This window comes from Panthera pardus, unplaced genomic scaffold (assembly GCF_024362965.1).
Source record: "Panthera pardus isolate Hobbes unplaced genomic scaffold, ASM2436296v1 HiC_scaffold_15, whole genome shotgun sequence".
Classification (NCBI taxonomy): domain Eukaryota; kingdom Metazoa; phylum Chordata; class Mammalia; order Carnivora; family Felidae; genus Panthera; species Panthera pardus.
In genome coordinates, this window is record NW_026526710.1 from 14,290,745 (window position 1) to 14,313,587 (window position 22,843).

Genomic DNA, 22,843 nt, shown 5'->3' on the forward strand with positions numbered 1-22,843 from the left:
TGACTCTGTGCTGCTCCAGTGGTAGTGTGGGAGCCAGCCCGCTGGCCTGCATGAGGGGGCGAGGACATTCCTGAACTGATGAGGACAAGTTTCTAGGTAAACACAGGAGGCAGCTAAGCACACTGAGTGCTCCATTGGCCTGAGAGGCATCCTGTGCTCAGAGGACCACGCAGAGAGTGGAGACCCTTGCCTGCTCTTTCCTTCAGAAACACCTGCTCGGCGGGGGTGGGACGGGGTGCCCTCTGTGCCTGAGGATGAGAGATGCATGAGCCCTCACCCCTCTCCACTCACTTGGTGACCACGGCAATCTTGACTCCGAAGACACCTGTCTGTTTTCGGGAAGGCATTCTCTTCAAGCTGAACTCCCTGCTGGTGAACTTGATGGAGAGTTTCACTTCAATCTGCAGGGGGAGGCAGGGAGCACAGCCCTCTAACCCTTCTGAGACTCACAGTCTGAGTTCCCAGAGGCCCTGGGGGCTTGGCAAATCATCCCCCTCCCCAGGTAAGCGGGCTAAGATCCCAGCACAGGGCAGCCCCCTGGCCCAACTCAGCAAGGGCCAGGAACAGTCAGGGTGATTTAAAGATTGGCTCTTGCAGGACACTGCTCCCCACCCTAATCCCCACTGCTTCTCTTTCTTTCTTAATAGTTAACAAGAGGAAAAGCATAGAAAGTAACATAACAAAAAGCCATGAATTATCTATCAAATGTAATATTTTGTTATATATGCCCAGACCTCTCCTGGTAGGTAATTGTTTTGTTTCTTTTTTCTTTCTTTTTTAAAGATTTAAATCCTTCTGGGGCACTGAAAACTAATCAGGGATCTCCATTTCTACAGGCAGACCCCAGGGTTGAGGCCCTGCCTAACTTGGTGGTACCACTGGATCACTGTTTGGGGAGGGAGGCTCAGTGCCTGGCTGGTGACTATGACACCAGCCACCAAATGTTCATAGTGACTCTGCTTTGCAGCACCGCTGCCTCCTGCAGCCATGCCCCACCTCACACACTAGCTCAGGCTTAGCCTCCTTCGGACTGTTTTGGAAGGAATGGGGGCCACCCTAATCTTCTGGGAAAAGTAGGTGCCAACATACCCCGTTCATGGCGATGACAGTCCGCTGCCAGTCTCTGTCCTGCAGGGCCTGGGGGTCCAGCTGAAAGCAAGCAGTCATGATTACTAGGTGCCCTGGGGGCTGTGCAGAGATCCTGCCAGGCAGCAAGCAGCCCAAGCCTGTGATGTCTCCACACTTAAGTCAGAATTGGAGCCGGACCTCTGCTGGCACCTGAGAGGGGTCCAGAAAGAGGACCTGCTAGAAAACCCCTGGAAACTGAGAGCTCTCCTATGCTTCATGTGTCCCAGACTCACCCCTGGTGTGAGTTGGTGACAGCTCTGGGCCCTGCACCCTGCTCCTCCCTCCGTGCCTTCTGGATGGGAGCTCAAGTCCATGGCAGCAGCTGTCCTGCTCCCCCTCACCAGCCATCACAGGTGCTACACACAGCTCAGTGGAGGCCGAGCTGTCAGCTTAAATATTTTGGGAAACCCCGTTTCAATAGTAATTTTCAGAAGGTGTGCCAGCCAAGAGTTTGAAACTGTTTTTTCCCTGTGAGTGCCTGGTGGTTTAATTGTAGGAGCCCATGCAGGAGGGGGTCTCCAGTCCAGGCCAGTCCTATGGCTCAGAGTCAGGCCCAGAAGGATCCAGAGCCCAGCTCCAAACCACACAGCTAGTGACAGGGCTGGAGGAAGGCCCTCTGCAGCCCTCTGACTTCTACCCCACAGAGTACTGTCTGAGTGCCGGCCCACGGGACCATGCTGCCCCATCTCACCTGACAGCTTGTGCTGCTGTAACATACCCAACTTTGTGCTCGGCCAAGCTCTCCCCATCTATGAGGTCTCCATCCTCCCTGTTTTGGGGAGCACACATTCACACCAGTGGGCTGGACAAATGAGCACCTGGGAAGAGCTTGTTTGAAAAAACAGCTCCCTGAGTTCTACTCACAGAGTTGCACTCACAGCTCAGGGTGGGATCTGGGGTTCACTTAACTAGAAACCTCCCTAAGTGATTCTGGTATAAAGCCAAGTTAAGGAGCCACTGTCTGACACCATGTAACCTGGTATTCCTCATACAGGGCCTTGTGATGCATGGCTGAAACTAGGCAAACCACTTGAGAGCAGGGTCCATGTCTCGTGATTTCTGCACACACAAACTTGTGTGTACACACACACACGACGGTACTGAGCATAGTGCCAGGTCCAGTGGGGTGCTCAGGACAGGCATCCCATGTTTATCCACTGCAAGGGACCCAAGAGATGACAGCCACGTGGACCTTGTGCAGGTGAGAAAACAAGGTCCAGTGGCTGCTACCTCTCAGCTGTGTGCAACGAGAGCCTCTATCCCTGCACTGCTTGGCATGGAGGCTCGTCACAGGCACTCCTGGGGTGTGGGCTCCCCTTACCTCCCCTTCACCATCCTACCGGTTAACATCTCCAAAGATTTGAAATGTACAGACACAATGACAAAGAAAAACAAAGGGTGGCAGAGTGTTTCCCTCCTGGGGCTGTGTGGTTACAGGTTCTTGCTCCATATCTGTCCCTGGAAGTTCTTGGGGGTGGGCATACTGTTGGGCCATGGGGACCCCACCCTGAGGGGCAAGGCCTGTCAGCAGGGACCAGTCAGTCACAAACCACTCAGAAAAGGAAACCTCCCAACTAGTGTTCCCCCGCTAGAGTGAATCCTAGGCATCCAGCTCAGGGAACAGCCTCCTCCGGGGGGAGGCAGGAGGGGGATGACGCTAGGGCCCTAACTCACTCTCAACCAGACAAGGTATGGTGGGAAAAGGCAAGGGAGGGGGGGGCATACTGCCAGACTATCACACTCAACTCCTGTGCCCTGGCTTCTCAGGAAGGAAGGGGATAGACATCATACCTCCGGCTCCTAAGGAAAGGGAGAGCTCAACACCGCCACCAGGAGTTTTCTTTAAAGGAGACACAGAAGCAGCTTCAGCAGGAAATCCCCTTCCCTTTCCCTCCCAGGAACAGTAATCACTGGATCCCTTTCCTCAATGTAGCCAACAGGCAGAGGGACCCCTGGTCCTACACGGCCCACCCAGGAGACCATGGCACCCCCATCTGCCCACCTTGCCCTTGCAGATGAGGTTTCGGATGTGGGTCCACATGGCCGTGCCCCGAGCACACAGATGCTTTTCGGCAGAGGCCAGTCGGCTCCGGCTGGCCCGGCTAGGGTGGAAGTACCGTAGGAGGCCCTGCATGGCGGCGGGGGCAGATGGCGTCTCTCGCATCCCTGGCCCTGCTGTTCTGAGAGGCCGATGTGGCTAACAGGAGCACGTCCAGACAGAAGCGCAGATGGACAGTAGTGTGACAAACTCCCGGCCTCTACTGCCTTTTGACCACGCTTCTCGGGAAGCCCCACCCCTGCAGCCTGGCTCACCAAGGTCAAAGTTTCCGATCACCCCTGGATTCTCCTTTTTTGTGTGTGTTTGGAAAATAAACCCCCGTCCCCCCACCAACAGCCTATTGGTTACGGGAACTCCAGCGTGTCAGTTTTCTTTAAAGCCCAGAAAAGCCAAACTTCCTTCTCAAGTGGCTGGTTTCCTGTGGGCGCATTTGGAGACATTGAGTAACACACGTCTGCCTGGCCAGTCTGTCTCATGGCTGTACATGTTCTAGAGACCCCCTCCCCAGAGCCAGTACCACACCAGCTAGTGACACCAATAACAGCTTGCACAGTCTCGACTGGACTCGAGCAGAGAACACCCTGTGGCCCCCCTCCCAGAGCATGGCCAGCCCAGTGGAGGGGGGGGGTTCAGTGCCATCATCCACCACCAGCACCAATGTCCAGCCCCACTGCTACCTGGCCCCAGAGGCTGTGGCACGAGCTGGCCTCCAGAGTGCAGATCTGGGCCATGGCGCTGCCAGGCGGCTCCTCACCCAGCCCCCAGGACTCGCGGCAGCTCCAGTGGGAAAGACCGACCCCATGCTGGCTCAGCTCCAAAGAACAGACTGTGCCGAGAAGAGCGGAAGGAGCATGAAGAATAACACGATGATGAAGCCCAAGGCTCAGTGCAGTCCAGTCCCAAACGAAATTCAAGGCTGGCACGCGCTCTCATGTGGCTATTTAAAGGACCAGAGAAGTAAACAAGCTGGGGACTGGGATTTGGAAAAATAGATGACAGAGTGGAGAGAACCAGGAAATGGTGCTTCTGATGCCTGTGGGCGCCCCTTGGGGTCTCAAGGTCTCAGTGAGGAATGTGCCTGCTGCAGGGGGGCTGGAGGACTGGACAGGGACTGGGTGGGTGGGGGGTGTCTGCTCACACTCAGTGTTCTCAGAAGGAAGGGATGGTTTCCTGCTTGTCTCCTCGGGGTTGGGTGAGGCAGGGGCCTCGAAGGAACAACAGTGGGTAAGTGGGGCTGGTAGATGGTTGCCCCCCTGTGCCCAGGTGGCTTTGCTGAGGACCAGGCATTATTACCCTGAGCCTGAGAGGCAGGACTAAACAGTCCGCAGGAGGCAATGCCCATTCCCTCCTCATTAGCCTCCGTGTAGACTGTAGTTCCCCCTGTGCCCACTGTCACTGCCCAGGATGGTCCAGCAGGGTTTCCCCAGAGCTCCTTACTGAGCTCCATGTCTGCACTAGAAGCTACTCCCTGGAATGGGACTTCTCAGAGCTGCCTGGAGAAATCTCTCCGGGAGGGAAATTTGGTCTCCCGGTTCTGCTTTTGTTGTCACAATCTGTTCTCCTGAGCTCTAGCATCCACATCTTTAATTCTTTGCTACCCTTCTCTGATCCCCACCAGGCTCCAGCATCACTTAAAAGGATAAAGGAACACTGCCCAGGACATCTATGATCTAAAAGACAGATGGTAACAAGTGTTGGTTAGGCTGTGGAGAAACAGGAGCCCTCAGACTCTGCCGTTAGGGATATAAAATACTGCAGCCACTATGGAAAAGTAGGGCAGCTCCTCACAAAGCTAAACTTGGCTGCTCGACACAGCATTTCCACCCCCAGGTCTCCACACGGGAAGAATGAAAACATCCATTCACACAAAGACTTGTGTGCCCACGTTCACAGAAGCGTTAACGGTAATAGCCCCGAGCTGGAAACAACCCAGTGTCCATCAACTGGTGAATGGATAAATAAAACGTGGTAAATGAATGTACAGAATGGAATATGATTCAGCCATAATGAGGAATGAAGGGCTGATACTTGCTATGATGTGCGGGATGCTCAAAAACTTGCTAAGGGGAAGAAGCCTGTTGCAAAAGACTACATAAATATACAATAATTCCATTTACATGAAACATGCAGGAAGGGCAAATCTATACACAAAAAGCAGATCGGCCTGGGTCTGGGGGTAAGAATGGTGAGTGATTATAAATGGGAATAAGGAAATCATTTTGGGGGATGGAAATACAGTAAAACCTTGGATTGCAAATAGCTTGTTCTGCGAGTGTTCCACAAGACAAGCAAATATTTCTAATAAATTTTAACTTGATAAACAAGTGATGTCTTGCAACACGAGTAGTACGTGATGCCAAATGTCACATGATCACAACTGAGCCAACGGTTCTTGAAATTTGCTTTGATATACAAGTGATTTGGGTTACAAGCATGTTTCTGGAACAAATTATGCTTGCAAACCAAGGTTTTACTGTATTCTAAATCTGGATTGTTGGTGATTGTTCTACAACTCTGTAAATTTACCAAAAATGATTGAATTGCATACTTATAATGGATGCATTCTATGGTATGCCAGCTAAAGAAAAAAAGATAGGGTCCCAAACTGGACCTCAGTTGAGCAAGGAGGGTCCAGGTCACGTGGCCACACTTTCTCCACGGTGGTAGTGGTATGCTTCTTCAGGACAAATCTTGGGGAAATCTGTACAAGAAGGATTTGCTCACATGTTTTTACATGTTCGTAACTTCTACAGCCAAAAATCTTCCTTAGATGTTTGTTAAAAACAATCATCACCCATTTTATGTTACTGATGCAAAAAACCCTTTGGACCTGCTCCCTCCAAGATGGTTTAAGAGGGGACATTGGTTTCTCCTCTTGCTCACCCCCAACGCAGGCTGCACCTCATTCATCTCTGAGCACCGCACCCCCAACCACGCAGGAAGGCATCCCTCCCCCCAATAATAGGAGGCCCTGGCACAGTGAATGGCTGTGTGGGTGGACAGTGCATGGCCCTGAGATAATCCCCTGTAATGAAAGGCTGGATCTCTCGGTACCCTTGTAGTAGTACCTGCTGTACGCAACTACCGAACTGAAAACCACATCTCCCCCAAACCCCATCTCCTTCCCACCTGACCACAGCTCTTACTCTTATTTCGGTTGACGTCTGCCTCTCCTACCAGCCCCGACGACAGGGCTTTTGTCTATTTCATTCGCTGTGGTATCTCAGGGCCAAGACATGTGTTTATAAGACATACAGTATAAACATATTTAATATACACGTGTTGCAGTACATATTGGCACAGAGTGAGCATTTGGTCACTGGGAACTGCTGAGAGCCAGACGTTTGCCCTCTTACAGGTGAGGGTGCCGAGGCTCCAAAGGGTGGCTGTAAGAGACTTCTGAAAGTGGCTTTTCCACCATGCTGCACCGAGCAGGGGCTGACTGTCATTCTGCTGAGGGATTTCATGAAAGGGCAAGTGGCTGGGTCTGGGCTCCCATGTCCATTCCTGTACCCTGTGGACATGTTAACTGTTTTTTCTTTTTTTTTTTTTAATTTTTATTAGTATTATTTTTTAATGTTTTTATTTATTTTTGAAAGAGAGACAGAGTGTGAGTGCGGGAAGGGCAGAGAGAGAGGGAGACACAGAATCCGAAGCAGGCTCCAGTCTCTGAGCTGTCAGCGCAGAGCCCAACCTGAGGATCGAACCCACAAACTGTGAGATCATGACCTGAGCTGAAGTCGGACGCTCAACTGACTGAGCCACCCAAGCACCCCATGACATGCTAACTCTTTAAAAAATGGTGGTAAAATATATATAACATAAAATTAACCATTTTTAAGTGCACAGTTCAATGGCATTAAGTACATCCATAATGTTGTGCAATCACCACCACTACCTATCTCCAAAACGTTTTCATCATCCCAAACATCATATCTGTGAAACAGTAGCTCCCCATTTCCACCCTCCTCCGGCCCCTGGTAACTTTTATTCCACTCTTAGTCTTGAGGAATTAGCCAGTCTTAGATACTTCATGTAAGTGTCATCATATATTACTTATCCCTTTGTGTCTGGCTTCTTTCACTTATGTCTTCAAGTTTCATTCATGTAGTGTGTATCAGAATGTCCCTCCTTTGTTCTGGCTGCATAGTATTTCATACGGATATATCACACTTGGCTTATGAACTCACCAGCTGATGGGCACTTAGCTTCTTTCCAGTTTCGGGTTGGCATACTCAGTGCTGTGGCTGCACACGTGCGTGTCCAAGTGTTGGTGGCATCTCCACATTCATACAGCTGTTGCTGGGCACTTCAGTGGGCTCTTGGGGCACAAGTGCCACAGAACTGGTGGTCGAATGAGGATACTGCCCGTGAGTGGGCAGACCTTACAGTGAGGTCTTGGTGAGGGCTGGAGTGTGGGTGCCAGGGCACCCCCTGGAAAGGGGCACCGTTGGACCTGTCGGTCTGTATTCAACCAGGTTTCTACGCGTGAGGCAAACAACCCAGGCTGGCAGAGAAGTTTGGGAAACCACATACAGACAGCCCTAAGTACCAGTTTCGAATAAAGTAAGGGTCAGACCAGAGATCTGAGGCCCCAGTCTCAACCAAGACTCACAAAAAAATGTTTAAAAAAAAAAAAAAATCAACTTTGACGTCCCCATTGGAACGTGAGTCGTGAGCCCAGCTAGACACATAAAATATCAGGAGAAATGGCAGATGACAATATTCTAGGATTTGATATAAAGTTAATCACTAAGAAGGAATAGGGTAGGGGGTTCAAACAACACAGAAAATTTGAAAATGGAGAAGAGAAGGGTGCCTGGGTGGCTCAGTCAGTTAAGCAGCTGACTTTGGCTCAGCCCTCCGTTCTCCTCTCATGGAGACTGCATCATTTAGGAGGGGAAGCATGGATCTGCCAAGTCATCTGAAGAGCAAGAGCTGGAACCTCAGACTCAGGCCAGTGGTTCCTGAACCCTCAGCTCACCACCATCATGTAAGGCAGTAAAACCAGACCGATCTAGGACCCCAGCTCTGGGAAATCAGGCCCTAGCTCCCCAGATGACTCTGACACCATGTGCCCAGACAGGCATGTGAGCAGCTTTGCTGGAAACTTGATTTCTGTCCCTGGCCCCTTGGAGGGACCTGCCTGGCCTCTGCCCTTCTGGCCAGCTGTGGGCTTCTCCTGGGCCCCCTCAGATACTCCCAGGGTGCTGCACCTTCTCCACCTCACAGGAAGGGCTTTCCACTAAACTTACGAGTCAAAGAGCATGTGGCAGGTGGGGGTGGAAGGCACCTGCAGGAGAAGGCCATGCTATTCCCACCTCCCCTACCCCAGCAACAGGATGGACAGGGCTACGTGTCTGTCCCACATGGCATACTCGGAAGGTGCCTGGTATTATTGGGAAAAGCCCCCACTCAGGAAGGCTGTCCCCCCCTAGAGTCACGAATACCCTCCCCTAAGGGTGCCCCACACAGAAAACAATGTCTGTGGGGGTTGGGGGAGGCAGAAAGAGGCCTGGCTAGGGTCACAGGGCGTCATCACCGCTCTTCCTCTGACTTCCTTCCTACTCGTATTGGGGATCCCGGGTTTGTAAACAAGCCCCCCCCCTCCCCACGGGAATGGGGGTCCTCAGGGGCCAGGCTGGCCACTGCCTACTCTTTGTGAGTCACAAACGGACCTTGGGTTATGCTGGGATTCCTTCCTGGCTAATGATTGCTCAGCGGCCAGGCTTTCCATTCACTCATCTCTTCCACCGAAGCAGACACAGACGAAGGAGTGGAGCCAGAGCCTGCCTTCTCCACTAACAGTGACGACAATGAGTAATAATAACAGTGGCAGCTGACACTGAAGGCCTCCACATCCGGCTTCGTGGCCCCCGAGTAAAGTTTACATTGAGGAAACAAGTTTATACAGGCAGTGATGAATTGCCCCAGGTCACAGGAGGCACACTGGGGCTGAGGAAGTGGACAGAGTCTCCCCTTGACCAAACCAGTCGGGCTCCTCTGAGTTGTTTTCCAATAGACCTCATTCTTGGGAATTTCCCTAAGAGCCCAATTTTAGCAAAAACCCTGCCTCGATATCCTTAATAGTGGATTACCCTCAACGTCTAACCAGATTCCTCATTTCTTCCCCCCGCCCCAGCCCCCAGTAACATCTGATTGCCCTGGCCTGCCCATTAGGTAGGTTTAGCCAGAATCTCCCTTACCCCTGATGTTTCCTTTTAGTAACTTCCAATCGATGACCGCCCCCCCCACCACCCCACACCCTGCTCCTTGTCTATAAATTCCCCCTTCCCTTGTTATAGTCAGAGTTGGGGGTCCATCTCTCTCCCCTGCTGCAAAACCCCCCTGCAGTGGTCCCTATACCTGTATCCCGCTGAATATTGTTCACCTTTCTGTTCTAATGAGGTTGTAATTTTTTTTCTTTTTAAATACAGTCCATGTCCTCTACTCCTGTCCCATCTTGTCCTACTGAAGGAAAAGCAAGGGAGATTATTTGCTGAGGAGCACCTCTCAAAGCACCTGTGAGGGGAAACGCAGACTGGGGCTAGATGGCGGAAAGGGGCAGAGAACAGCCAGAGTTTGGAGAAATGCCCCAAGCCAGCCCCCATAACACCACTTGCTGTCTTCTTCCCTGGGACAGGACAGGGTGCTCATCTGACACGTCCATGTGTCCGAGAGTGTTTGAGAGCACAGGTTATGTGCACAGAGGAATATTTTGTTTATATCCGGCAGTAATGTGGCAAAGGGTTTCCAAAGAGGTCTCAATACAATAAAAGAAGAGGACAAGTATCTGTTCTTTTCTCTCTTCCACTGAGACCCCCCAGTTACCCACCAGTGCTCAGAGGCTCTGGTTCAAATCTCACTGCCTCCTGGATTATTGGAAGGAGTCACCTATTGGAGAATTTGGATGATTTGAGTCAAAGGTTTGTGGAATCTGAGCCTCCTTTAGCCTTGTGTAATGGGCTGAAAAAAGGGGCCAGACACCCAGCCTGTCTGCATCCTCAGATTGCCATTGGGCTCTGCAAGATGGGGGTCAGGGCTGGGTGTGGAGAAGGGATGCCCAGGCTGGAACAGATGCAAGCATGGAAAGGGAGAAGGGAGGGGTAGAAAGAGGAACACATTAGTTGTGAAGCAGCAGAGCAGAGCCCAAGCTGTGACTGTTGCCCAGTAATGCCAAAACATGTCAGTTTTCAAAGATGTCCAGCACCAGCATGCTCACAGAATAGCAAAATCTGGAAAACTTAGTGTCCATTAAGAGCAGAATGGCTCAACGATGTGGTTGATTCAATCCATGGGATCCTCCGTAAAGCCAAGAAGGTGAACGCAATCTATGTGGAAATACAGAGTTGGATCTCAAGGACACTGGGGGGTCAATGTCTCAAGGACACTGGGGGGCTGCAGAGTGGTGAATGTCTGCATTGGGCATGCGAGCCATTCCCAAGCATCACCCCAACTTTGCAGTGGGTGTACGTATCGGTCAAGATGCGACGCATGCTGAGCTCATGGGGGTGACCCTGGTTGGGGAAGGTACCTGGCTCGTCAAAGATCCTTGGATAGGACCCTAAGAGTGGAACAACTGAAGAGCACTGGCTTTCATTTCTGCTTCTTCCACCCAGAAGCCTTTTGCCACCAAGACCCTACAACTGGCTCAATGGTGTGCCAGGCTCATGGGAAGCAAGGAGGAACCATCTCCTTCTCCCTTAGCATCTAAGTCACAGGTAGGACTCAGGTCCAAGACATCCACTGAGTGCCCCTGGACTAGGAGCTGGCCTACACAGACTCTGCCCATTGAAAGAGGATTTCAACTACCTCCATTACGATCTCAGTCCGTACTTCCTCACTGATGAAGTTCTTTCCAGCTCATCTCTTAACTACGGCAAAAGAATTAGCAGGCAAAGCATCCCCTGAGAACTGAAGCTACCCCTCAAGTAATAAGGACTATCCTGATGTCAGCAAGACACGACATGACTGACCCCAAGACAATGCTTCACCTGACCATCACTGCCCACCTGCATACGCCCACCGACCTTTGTCCCACACTTATCTCATATGAACCTGGAAGCATTTTTGGCACGTTGGAGACAGTCTTTGGGATTCTAGTCCCGTCTTCCCAGTGTTGGCCTCTCTGAAATAAATTCCCTATTTCACCACCACTCCTCTCTGTGCCTTTGGATTTTATCAGCAGTGAGTGGCAAACCTGGTCTGTTTGGGACCCCCTGTGCCCCAGTTACATCTTCTGAGAGGGGCCAAGAATCCTGCTTTCCCTATGCTGGGCAAGGCTGCCCCACTGATCCCCCCAACATGCACCCCACACTTCAGTGGACTCACTGGAGTATTGCCCCAGGCTGGTCTTACTGCCCACCTTAGGAGAGTCCAGCCCCAGGTCCTGTCTGTAGGGTCAGCTGAAGCCTTGGACCTGCTCTCCTAGGAAGGTATGGGATGTGGCGCGGGGGTGGGGAGGTGCTTCATTAGTTTCCTTTCTCTGTGTCTTTGTGTGGGGGTAGTGTCTGCCCCCTGGCTGGGTGATGTCTGCTGGCAGGTAGGTGGTGGTGGGGGGGGGGGGCGGGGGGGCCAGGTATAAGGTGGTCAGAGGAGCATTTTTACTTTTAGATCTGGTCTCAAGGTATGGGGTGGGAGTGGGTCCCTGGAGACCCTGAGCCACTGAGTTCCCTAATAAGCTTCCAGGGTGGGGAAACAGGCAGCGTGAAAACTGTCCTGAGGACCTGGTGAAACAGAGGGAATCCAGAGCCACTGCTCAGGGAGGACTTGCTGGTCTGAATGAATGCATGTGGGCCCTCCCCAATTACTCAGGGGAGACTCATCCTTCTCCTTCATTCCTACCGCTTAGTATTTCAGCCCAAAAAGAATTTTACTTCTTGCCCTCAGGGAAGGGAGGTGGGGCTTCATGGAGAGCCCCTTTCTCCCACAGACACCTGGAACGCCCAGCCAGCCCACTCCTGCTGGAGGCTTTGTCGAAGGATCTGAGGGTCTGAAAGGAGTGGAACAGTCAGTGCCCACCTCCAGGGCAGGGCAGGGAGGAAACTGCTCAGCTGGGTCTGGTAAGATGCCCTGTAAGGAATGTGTATATCAGGGTTTCCCCTGATGGGGCACAGAACTGCACAGGTGAGGCCGTGAGAAACACAAGGCAGGCGGCGCAGCTCCTGTCTGCCAAGAAGCACAAGGGCTGATGGTGGGCTTCCAGTGGCTAGGCAAGCTTCTGAAGGACCGAGGGCCTGCATGGTTTTCACTGAGGACCTGGGGTTCCCTTGCTCGTCCTGTATGGACACTTACTCTTAGCCCATCAGGGGGCTTCTATGCCAACTCTGGTGGGGGGGGGGTGTGTGTGCTGTGTCTGCCCTGCTTAGGGATGCAGTTGCACCCCCTGGAAGCCGGGTCTAGAAGCCATAGAGAAGATGTCAGGTGGGTAGACTCCAGGATTTTTGTGCTTTTTCTAATTTGAGATGGTCTCTGAACTGCTAACTGCAGCCCACAGCACCGCCTCACCGTTTTGCCTTTGGACTTTGCTAACTAAGGGTATGGAGGAACTGAGGCCCCCGCCGCAAAACAAGTCAAACTGAACTTCCTGTGGGGGCAAGATGGGGCATAACAGGCACTCAAACAGAGAGAGGGGCAGGAATTCCCCCAATCACTCCCAACCTGTGGAGCCAGGCAACCTCAGTGTCCCAGAAGGTCAAATGGGGAAAGAAACTGGAGCATTTGGAGGAGGGTGTGGGCGGGTTCAGGGGCAGGTGTACGAAGCTGTGTCGGAGGTGGGGGGGGGGGCACGCGGTGGTGGCAGAGGGACTCTGCAGGGGGCAGAGGAGGGCGGCAGCCTCACCTGGACTTGGCCCTTCCCCATGATCCTGTCTGTGCTCTCGCCGTCCTCCTTGGTGATCTTTGTTTTGTTGTAACACTTTTCATAGCAGAGAATCCTCAAGGTCTGGGAGCCTTCCAGCTCGATCTCAAACTCCTGTAGCCCCAAGAAAGGAAAGTCCCTTGTTAACAGGTCCAATGACTTCCTTGCTGCCCCAAAAGGACCCATGACTTGAGACCCTGCTTACTTTAGTCCTGTGACAAAGACCCTCAGAAGCTACTTCCCTGTGAGCATCCCATTGTGGCTCAATCTGGATGCTTCTGGAAGCTCAGAATGCCTCTCACACTGAATCCAAACTTCCTAAGCTAGTATGTCAAAAGGCAGTCCCCATTCCCCCTGCATCAGAAGCTCATGGGTGCTGGTTATAAATGCAGATATTCTATGGACTTTGGGTGATAATGATGTCAGTGTAGGTTCATTGATTAGTTGGGGAGGCTGTGCATGTTTGGGGACAGTGGGCATATGGGAAATCTCTGTCCTTTCTGCTCTGGACCTAAAGCTGTGGACCTAAAGCTGCTCTATAAATTAAGTTTATTTGAAAGCGGGGAAGGAAATCGACCCATGGAGGTGATATAGGAGAGGAAAGAACCGTTCTTATAGGTTTTCGAGTTGTCTGCTGTGGGATGTGTGGTGTTGACTTTCTCCTCCATCACCACATGATGTCTTCAGTAAATTCTACATTTCACACCAGTGTTTTTGCAGGCACAGGTTCACGGTGGGGAAATGGAAGAGGGTGGGGGAAAAGAAAGGAGATATTTCTGAGCCTGCATGGGGGTGGGGAGGGTGTGTGTGTGCCAGGAATGTGTAACAGCCCTGATGATCCATATGCACACCCAGGGTGGCCACCAGGTGATGCTGGTCTGGAATCCTCCATGCCTGGGTTCCTTGAGCCCTCTACTGCTGGTGCCTCCAGAACCCCTCCCTCATTGCCCCTGTCAGGTCATGCTCATTTACTCTCTGCAAAGCCTTTGATGGATCCGTCTGGCTGTGATGCTCCCTTGTCACGGCAGCCATCACCCTTTCTGCACAGATGCCCAGAGCTATAATGATTGGGCAATCCTATGGGCTCCCTGTGCCCCAGTCCTACTAAGGCAGCAAATCTGATGATGAGAGTCATGGATGCCAAGAAAGGAGAGCTGGGTGCTGGCCCCATGGCTCTACCAGCCACATGACCCAAAGTGGACCAGACAGCCACTTGGTCTTAGCTTCTTCTTCTCCAAGGGAGCAGGTGGTTTGCTTTCCACCCACAGCCTCAAGCATGAGGCTTTCCTAGGCCACAGCTACTCCAGAAACTGGGAAATGGCATTCTCACAGATCTGGGGACTTCATCAATATTGGCTACTCTATAATCATTCCCACACTCCCAAAGGCTCAAGGTGAGATGGTGAGCAAGTTACACAACAGCTCTCCAAGTTGAAGGAGAACAGAGCAGCAAACTATACAAATCCAACACTCGGGACAGGCAAGTAGGGTCCCTACCCCAGCCCTCCCCCGGCAGAGCCCCAGGCTTCCAGAAACCAAGAGGGCTACAGGGCTCATTCCAACTTGCGAGGAAAAACAGTATGGAAATCTACCAAGTAAACTAAGCAATAACAAAGGCAGCACAAAAAACCCTTTTAAGTTTCTTTTCCAAAACCTTCTCCAGAAAAATAGGCTGTTTCTTTGTGATGGGGAGTGAAGGGGGTTGGATTCTCAGGAACACAGAGATAAAATCTCTTGGACTGGTCGCCCCCCCTCCTCCCAGGAGATTCCTGGAATGCTGGTGGAATGTGGGCAGCGGAGGCAGAGGCGGCTGCCTGCGAGGAAAGACATTAGGGAGCCCAGGGCGGGTGGGGTGGGGGCGGTGTTCAGACTCTCCCCATGGAAAAGATCCTGGCCTGCCAGCCAGGGCCAACATACAAGACTTGCCTGGAAGTAGTGCCTCACCTCATTCCAGTTGGGCTCAGCTGTGTCTCTGTAAACGCGAGTCTTGGCTTTATTCACAAAATAACCGAAGGAATCAACCTCCAGGGTACAGTACAGATCTGTGGGAGGGCAACAAAGGGAAGGTGATCGTACTTTTCCATATTACCCGAATTTTCTATCAGAAGCAGGGGCTATTTTTGTAGGGGACCAAGGGCAGGCTGCCCCAAGATGGGCGGGCCACTGGGACAAGAAGATCATTCTGAGCTGAGAGCAATCAAGACCATCTGGGCTCAAGAGAAATTTTGCCCTTCCTGTAACTGCACAGAAGAATCTAAATTGGGGGGTCTTTCCCAGAATAAGGGTTATTAGCAGAGATAAATCTAATCTGAGTGACCTACTGGTGAGGCAGGGCAAACATCTAGTTGCTAAATATCTGCTCTTCCTGTCGTCCTGTGAAGTGCATTCCTTTCCTCTGAAGCCCCAGACCTCTGCCCCCTTCTCCTAGGTTCAGGATGACATATATGCCTCATTTTGCCTGTCTTTGTAACTTCCATGTCTGTGTGGATTCCCAGCGTGTGTGCTATTAAGTTTAATTTTTTCCTGTTAGTTGGCCTTGAAGGGGACAGGAGTTCTTGCTCCTTGACATTTTCAAAATCAGAAAAAAAAAAAAGTCTTAAGTTTCTTTTCAAAATAACACAACACTGAAACCAATAACCAATATTGCACTGCACATTAACTAACTAGAATTTTAATAAAAATTTGGAAAAAATAAAGCAAAACACCAGTGGCCAGCATGGGCCCCAACACCTCACGTGCAGATTCCGCCCCGTGGTACAGCTGAACCAGCACCTGTCAGAACGTGTGCTCACCTGGTCATTTGACAAATCCTGGCTAAAGCCTCTATGTGAGCAGAACCCTATGGGTGGTGACCTGGGCAGAGATGAACGTACCATCACCATCAGGAGGATGATGCACAGAGAAGGGTGGGGCTAGGGGAAGTGCCGACCACCTGCGCAGACCCTGCTGTAAGTTTACTAGGTCAACTGGGGCAAAGGGTGCTGCAGGCCAGGATGGGGCACCAAAAACAGCTCACTGCTGGGAGAATTGTGGGGTGCAGGGAGAGCGGAGGTAGGGACCAGGGAGGAGGCCACTCCCAGGGCCTGGATGAAGGGTGGGGCAGGTGGCCAGAGGTAATGAGGAAACTCCACGGACAGAGAATGTCATCTTACTGATATGGCTAGGGAACCAGATGGTGGTTTCTGTCCTAGCCACAGGGCAGAGAGGGTGGCACCTCTCACTGGGGCAGGGCATAAAATAAGAGAAACAAGTTTGGGAGCCCAAGTGATAGATTCAGTTTCGGGATGTGGAGCGTAGAGTGTGGGACACTGGGGACTCAGACAGAAAGTAATAGAGGGAGGCCAGGAGACAAGAGTGGGGACAGAGAGGCAGTTCCAGACATCAACTGCGCTGTTGATGGAAGGGCCCCTGGACCTAGGAAGAGGGAGTGTATGCAGTGAGGGAGGAAGGCCTAGATGGAACCCTTGAAAACACCAGCATTTGTGTGAGAGGGGTGTGGAGCAGGTGCTCCCAGGGGAACAATTACACCTATGTGACAACCTAATGGAGGTAAAATCTGCACACTGTACAATCCATTTGCTGTAAGTTTGAGGATTTTTAGTAAATCAGCATTGCCACTGTTGCAGAACACTGCTGCCCCCGCCCCCCCCCCCCCCCAAAGGCCCTTTGGAATCAACTGCAGGCAAATCTCCCATCCCCAGTCCCAGGAAACCCCTGCTAGGCTTTGTCTCCAAATTTTGCCTTAGAAATTTTACACATGTGGAATGATACAACATGTAATCTTTTGCACCTGGTGTCTTTTTTTGGGAATAATTCTTTTGAGGTTCATCCCTATCGTTGCCTGTATCAGTACTCCATTCCTTTTTATTGCAGAATGGCGCTCTGTCGCATGGATGAACGTGTTATGTTTATCAGGCACATCCAAGTCTTTATACAGACATGTTCTTATATCTCTGGAATAAATACTTAAAAGCAGGGCTGCTGGGTCACGTGGTACGGGTGTGTTTAACTTTTTAAGAAAGTGTGAAACTGTCTTCCAGGGTGGCCAAACCATTTCACATCCTCACCAGCGGAGTGTCTGAGGGTTCCCATTTCTCCATATCCCCACCAACAGTCGTCACTGTGTACCTTTCTGGTCATCACCATCCTGGTGGGCATGAAGTGGAACCTCAATGTGGTTTTATTTTTTTTTTTTTAATGTTGATTTTTTAGAAGGTGCAAGTGGGATAGGGGTGGAGACAGAGGATCTGAAGTGGGCTCTGTGCTGACAGCAGTGAGACTGATGTGGGGCTGGAACTCACAAACTGTGAGATCATGACCTGAGCCGAAGCTGGATGCTGAACCGACTGAGCCACCCAGGTGCCCCCTCACTGTGGTTTTAGTTTACATTTCCCTATGACCGTGAGCATCTTCCCATGTGCTTATTAGCTACTTGTATTTCTTTGGTGAAGTGTCTATTCAAATCTTTTGCTCATTTTATTTTATTTTTATTTTTTTTTAATGTTTATTTATTTTTGAGACAATGCGACAGACAGAGTGCAAGCAGTGGAGGGGCAGACAGAGACAGACACAGAATCTGAAGCGGGCTCTAGGCTCTGAGCTGTCAGCCCAGAGCCCGCCGGGGCTCGAACTCACGAACCGTGAGATCATGACCTGAGCTGATGTCGGATGCTTAATCGACTGAGCCACTCAGGCACCCCTATCTTTTGCTCATTTTAAAAAACTGGCTTGTCTCCTTAGCACTGAGGTCTAAGAGTTCTATAATATGCTCTGAATACAAGTCCCATATCATGTATATATGGTTTGTAAATATTGTCTTCTATGCTGTGGCTTGTCAGGGATTTCTTGTTTAGTTTTGCAGCATCAGTGGGACAGGTCAATAGCACAGTGCCTGTCCTCTGTCCTCCTAAGAGGGACGATGAGGACTTGTTTGGAGTGCCATGCTGAGAGACACAGTATGTGCCACCCTGGACTGAAATGCAACCAGCCCTCACTGATCTGACAGCTTGCGTAGCTGAGAGGCGTTCCCCGCCTGGGAGGGGAAGGATGAAAAGGGTAACCAGTTAGCTGTCAGCAGCCAAATCTACTCTACTGGCTGGGGTCAAAGTGCTCCCTGCAGCCCTCCTTGCCTGGAACTCAGGCTGTATTTCCTGGCTACAGAAAACTCCAGTGCCTGCAATTACAAGACCCGCCTGCAGGGGGCAACTCACCAGCTCACACATCCCGTCCACAGACCAAAGAAGGCAACAGTCCACTCTGGGTATCAACCAGCACAGGACCTCACCCGGTTAAGGGCCAAAGGCGCCTGATGATATTCTGAGCCACGACCCTGGTTCCAGGGTCCACAGCCTCCAGCTTGGTGCCCTGTCACCTTCTTCCTCAAAGTAACCACTTACTTGAACTCTGCTTAAAGCCGCTGGCGGAGTGGACGATGACATTGAGAAATCCATAGAGCCCCGGAGATTCATCATCTGCGCAAGAGACCAAAGAGGTGAGCATCGTTCTCCTGAGGGAGGCAAATGACAGGCTGTGCTTCAAAATCAACCCTCAACGGGAGGGTTTGCCATTTGCTCAGCATGGGGCCAGGTGATGTCATGAGCCAGAAACATAACCATTGTAGCCTCTGTCTCAGGGGTCTTAGGATCTGAGTTGGGTTTACAACACAGGCAGACCAGGGACTGGGTTGAAACACAGTAAGGTTCCCAGGACAGGAGAGGGGAGGGGTAGGGTGTGTCATGTGACATGCATGTTGTCATGTGAGGAGTGGCATGTGATATGTGTTCATGTGCACAAGCACATACCTATGAGTGGGAATGAGTGTACATAAGTGTGTGTGCAAGTGAATGCAAAACACAGCATGACCAAAGGTGTGGGTGGGAAGTGCCTGGCTGGGAGGACAGGGGAGCAGGACCAAACCCAAAGCACAGAGGATCCGAGATGCGTCATGTGACCAGGCACAAAGTCATGGGGACAGACCACCCCTGACCCATCCCATCTACCCCTGGGAGGGGCCAACAGACCCTATGCAGCACACACATTCTGTCAGGATGAAAACCCATGGTCTCACAGACAGTGCTGGCAGCAAAAAGGGAAAGCAGCCCTTGTGAGGACAGCCCACCTTCTTTGTTGATGGTCAGTGGAATGCTGTGGACGGTCTGAAGTTTGACACACGAATTGGTCAACATCTGCAGCTCCACGGATGTTAGGGAGAAGCTTTTGAAACCTGAAGAAAGTGGAACCCAGGTGCATCAGCCAGCCAGTCAGCAGACTCCAGGGACACCCAGAGCGCCTTCTCCAATGTGCCTGCACTGGACCTGCACCACACCCTGGTGAGGAGCTGTGATGGCCAGGAGGGGGCGATCTGCTCCCACAAGAGGAGCTGGTAAGTGGCCAAGCAAGGTGTGGCTTTGGCCCAGGCTGGGTTTGGCTGGTGGGGACGGGATTAGCATTATGCTTGCAAACCCATGAGCTGGCCAGGCAACTGTGAGTGGTGACCTGCAGAACCTTCCCGTGGGGTATCCCCCCACAGACACCCAGTACAACCCTGCCCTGCACTCTGCTAATGAGGGCTCCCCATCCCCACCCGGTGAGGAAAAGGGGTTTATTTCTGTTACGGTGCTGAGCAGAGAATAGACGCTGACATGCTGCAAATGGTTGGGGTCCCCTGGTTACAAAAGGAAACCCGGGACATGAGCATGGATGGGCAGGGCAGCAGGCACCGGCCATCAGAGCTGCCAGGAGTGCCTTGTCCTCCAGGACACAGGGGCACTGCGGGGGGTGGGGGTGGGGGGCACTGGCTCAGCACAGGCACGGATGATAAGCTTGGAGGGTAGGGAGCTCAGGACAGGGAGCTCAGGACAGGTAGGGAGGCATGTGGGGCTCCCAGCCCACCTGGGACACGGTGCTCAGCCTGGCTCTCTCTGCAGACACTCTCAGAACAGTGGGCACACAGAGTGCACATGGGAACCTCTTAACAAGACAGCTGAGGAATCCCAAACTATACAGCTGGGGGGCAGAGGAAGGAAACAGGACCTGTGGCAGAGTCTGTCTTCCCACCCTTGAAGACGGCCAGACAGAACCAGGGGCAGCTCTGAGCTTGGGAGAAGCAGGAAAGAACAGCTAAGAGAGGGAAGCGCCCAGGGAATGGACTGCCCCAGACAGGAGCAAGCACCCTATCCTAAGAGTGGTCAAGTGCTGGCCCCTCAGATAGCAGAGAGGGGCCAGCACAGTGTGGCTGTTCAGGCTGGTCCAGCCAAGGGCTCCTTTGGCAATAGCACCTGCTGAGGGGACAGGCAAGAGTGCAGGGGGAGCCACAGGGAGCAGGCAGGTTCAGGAGGCAGGCAGGGCATTGGGGGAAGGCATGGGTGGGGGGGTGGTGGGAAGGAAGGGTTCATAGGGGAGGTCAGAAAGTGGGAGGGGGTGATGCACAGGGGATGTGGGGAAGGCCTTGGAAAGGGGGTACAGGGGGTAGGGCCCTGGCAGGAGCTCCTGACCAATTTATTTTCTGAATCAGAGCTCCCTGTAGCCTCTCACTTGGATAAGAGTGCCACTGCCCAGCTCCTCAGGAAGAAAGAAAAGGCTTGAAACCACAGGAGGAGACGAGCATCCAGGCCTGAGGTTCTAAGCCTCTACATGCGGATGCCACTTACACTTCTTCTGCTGCTCCCGGATGTTCTCTCTCCACTCAGCACGCTCATAGTCAGATGAGATGAGGAATGTGTAACTCTAGGGAGTGAGAAGGAGAATACACCCTGGTTACCTCCACTGCAGCTCAGGCACCCACATAGAGTCCTGCAGTGCACCCCTCCAAGGCACACCTTGGGGCCAGAGACTGGCTGGAGCCTGGTGGCTGAGTGTGCTCACGGCTTGGCTCATGCTTCTGGCACTCTCCACCCTTCCTGCCAGCTGGGCTTCAGGCCATAGCTCCTGTGCCCTGGGCAGCTCTGCCTCTGGCACCAGCCCCCCTGCCTGGACTGCCTGGGCCAGGGCATGACATGTTGTAGCTTAGGGGCCACAGAGAAGGTTAGCAGGTGGGATCTGCAGAAGCCGATGCCACTTTGACTGACCACCTGTGTCTAACACACGAGCCCTGAGCTGCGACCCAGAGACAAGGCTCCTGCAGAGCCCACCAGCTGCCTCTCCTAGCTGCACGCTGACAGCTATGTGTGATGCCCACAGCCCCAGAGGGAGAGGCCCGGGCTCCAGATGGCCCCAGGAGCCAGACTCAGGAGAGAAGGTACCTCGCAGGTTCACAAGGTCCCTGGACAGAATCCCCGTACGAAGAGCCTGGTCTGCACAGATCTGTGAACCCCCTGCCCTATTTGAACTTCTTGGAGACGCTGTTACCGCCCAGCTGTGGGGGTTGAGCCAGCTGTCAGTCAGTCTGGGGGGCTCCGGCCTAAAGCACCAGTCAGAGGGACACATGGGCCTGGGTGTGCTATACTGAACAAGTGTCTCTTGGCATGGGAACATTCTCCAGAAGAAGAGGGCTGCTGTTGTAGAGGCCACACAGGAGCCAGAGACCACAGCTGCCACACAGCTGGGTGGTGAGTCTCGGCCACAGCACAGTGAGATTCTAGATAGACAGGAGCCAGGGGCACTCACCTTGCCATTGCGGTTGTGCACCCTGAAGGCCATGCTGGGGGACATAAGCAGGAGCAGTGACTCTTGCTCTGAAAGCTTCTTCTTCAGCCTCTCGATGGCCTTGCTGCCCTTGTTTGCTCTCTGTGGGGAGAGGCCACATGATCACATTTCCATTCTGGGGGCCCCTTGTTACCCGTTCCTGCCTGGCCCAGTCCCACTGCCCCCGGTGCCTCCCTCAACCTGTTCGGTTTGTGGTGTAGTAGGCCAGCAGGTGGGTGAGGGTTGAGGAGACCCCTGTCCTGCTGAGCCCACCTCAGCCAGGCATCCCCGAGCTGAAGCCCAACCTTCTGGGGACCCACTTTGTCTGTGGCCACCGCATGGTACCTGCTCTGGCCGGGCCTAATCCTACACTTGAATGCCCCATCTTCACTGTTCCTCAAGTCTTGTAAACCTCTCCAGAAACAACTGGGGGCCGGCCTAGGGTGGGCTGGAGGGGCTGTTCCCCCACCTGGAACGCTGTCCCCATTAGGGCAGCTGAGCACCCCTCCCACCCCCTATGCAGGATGGCTCCAAGCTTGACGGCGGGCTCACAGGGGTCCCAGCAGGCCCCAGGCTCAGGAGTGGGTCAGATACTTGTGTGCAAGGGGCTGCTGCCACTCAAGCTGCAGAGCCCAGCCTTGCTCCTTTCCAGCTGGTCTCACCTTCTCTCTCTGGATATCATTCTTGATCTGGGATATCTTGATCTTCATGGCATCCAACTCCTCGTCCAGCACCAGGGGGATGTTGGGAGCCGCCTCCGACTCATCCACTGTCTGGAAGCTGAGATCCGTGAGCGGGATGTACCATTTGCAGTCATACTGCTGGGTTTTGCTGAGTGAGGAAACCACACATTAACACTCTGCTTTCCTTCGCTAACGTCTCTGTTTTCAAGAGCCGGGAAACCCCAAGTTTGGGGCTTGCGCAGTTTACCTGAACTTAAAACCTAGCTTGTGGTCCATGTAGCAAGCTGGCATAAGGCCATCGGCAGACACTGGTGACCCTGGGAATGGGCACTCGGCACATGTGACTTAGGCCAGGTCCACCTTATCCTGGGCTGATGGTGGCAGCTCCCTGGCTCCCTGACGTGGGAGCATATCGGGGAATCCACTGGCAGGACAGGACTGCAGACACCCACAGAGCTGTAGAGTTTGAGGGGCTACAGACCTACCAGGGGT

The 22,843-nt window shown here is 52.5% G+C and overlaps 1 protein-coding gene across 4 annotated transcripts in view; it reads right to left on the minus strand.

The window, feature by feature from the left end:
• BCR (BCR activator of RhoGEF and GTPase) overlaps positions 1-22,843 on the minus strand; it is a 127,620-nt gene that overhangs the window by 6,744 nt on the left and 98,033 nt on the right. For 2 of the 4 annotated variants that reach the window (XM_019467092.2, XM_053902145.1), the window contains 9 exons: positions 22,331-22,499; positions 21,651-21,770; positions 20,696-20,771; positions 19,165-19,269; positions 18,443-18,517; positions 14,991-15,088; positions 13,029-13,160; positions 1,090-1,149; positions 292-401 (listed from right to left, as the gene is read on the minus strand). In XM_019467092.2, the coding sequence (XP_019322637.2) occupies positions 292-401; positions 1,090-1,149; positions 13,029-13,160; positions 14,991-15,088; positions 18,443-18,517; positions 19,165-19,269; positions 20,696-20,771; positions 21,651-21,770; positions 22,331-22,499 (945 nt within the window). Of the gene's footprint in view, positions 1-291; positions 402-1,089; positions 1,150-6,439; positions 6,702-7,377; positions 10,519-13,028; positions 13,161-14,990; positions 15,089-18,442; positions 18,518-19,164; positions 19,270-20,695; positions 20,772-21,650; positions 21,771-22,330; positions 22,500-22,843 lie in introns of those variants that run through there. The other 2 variants (XR_002085149.2, XM_019467093.2) reach the window with 2 other exon arrangements.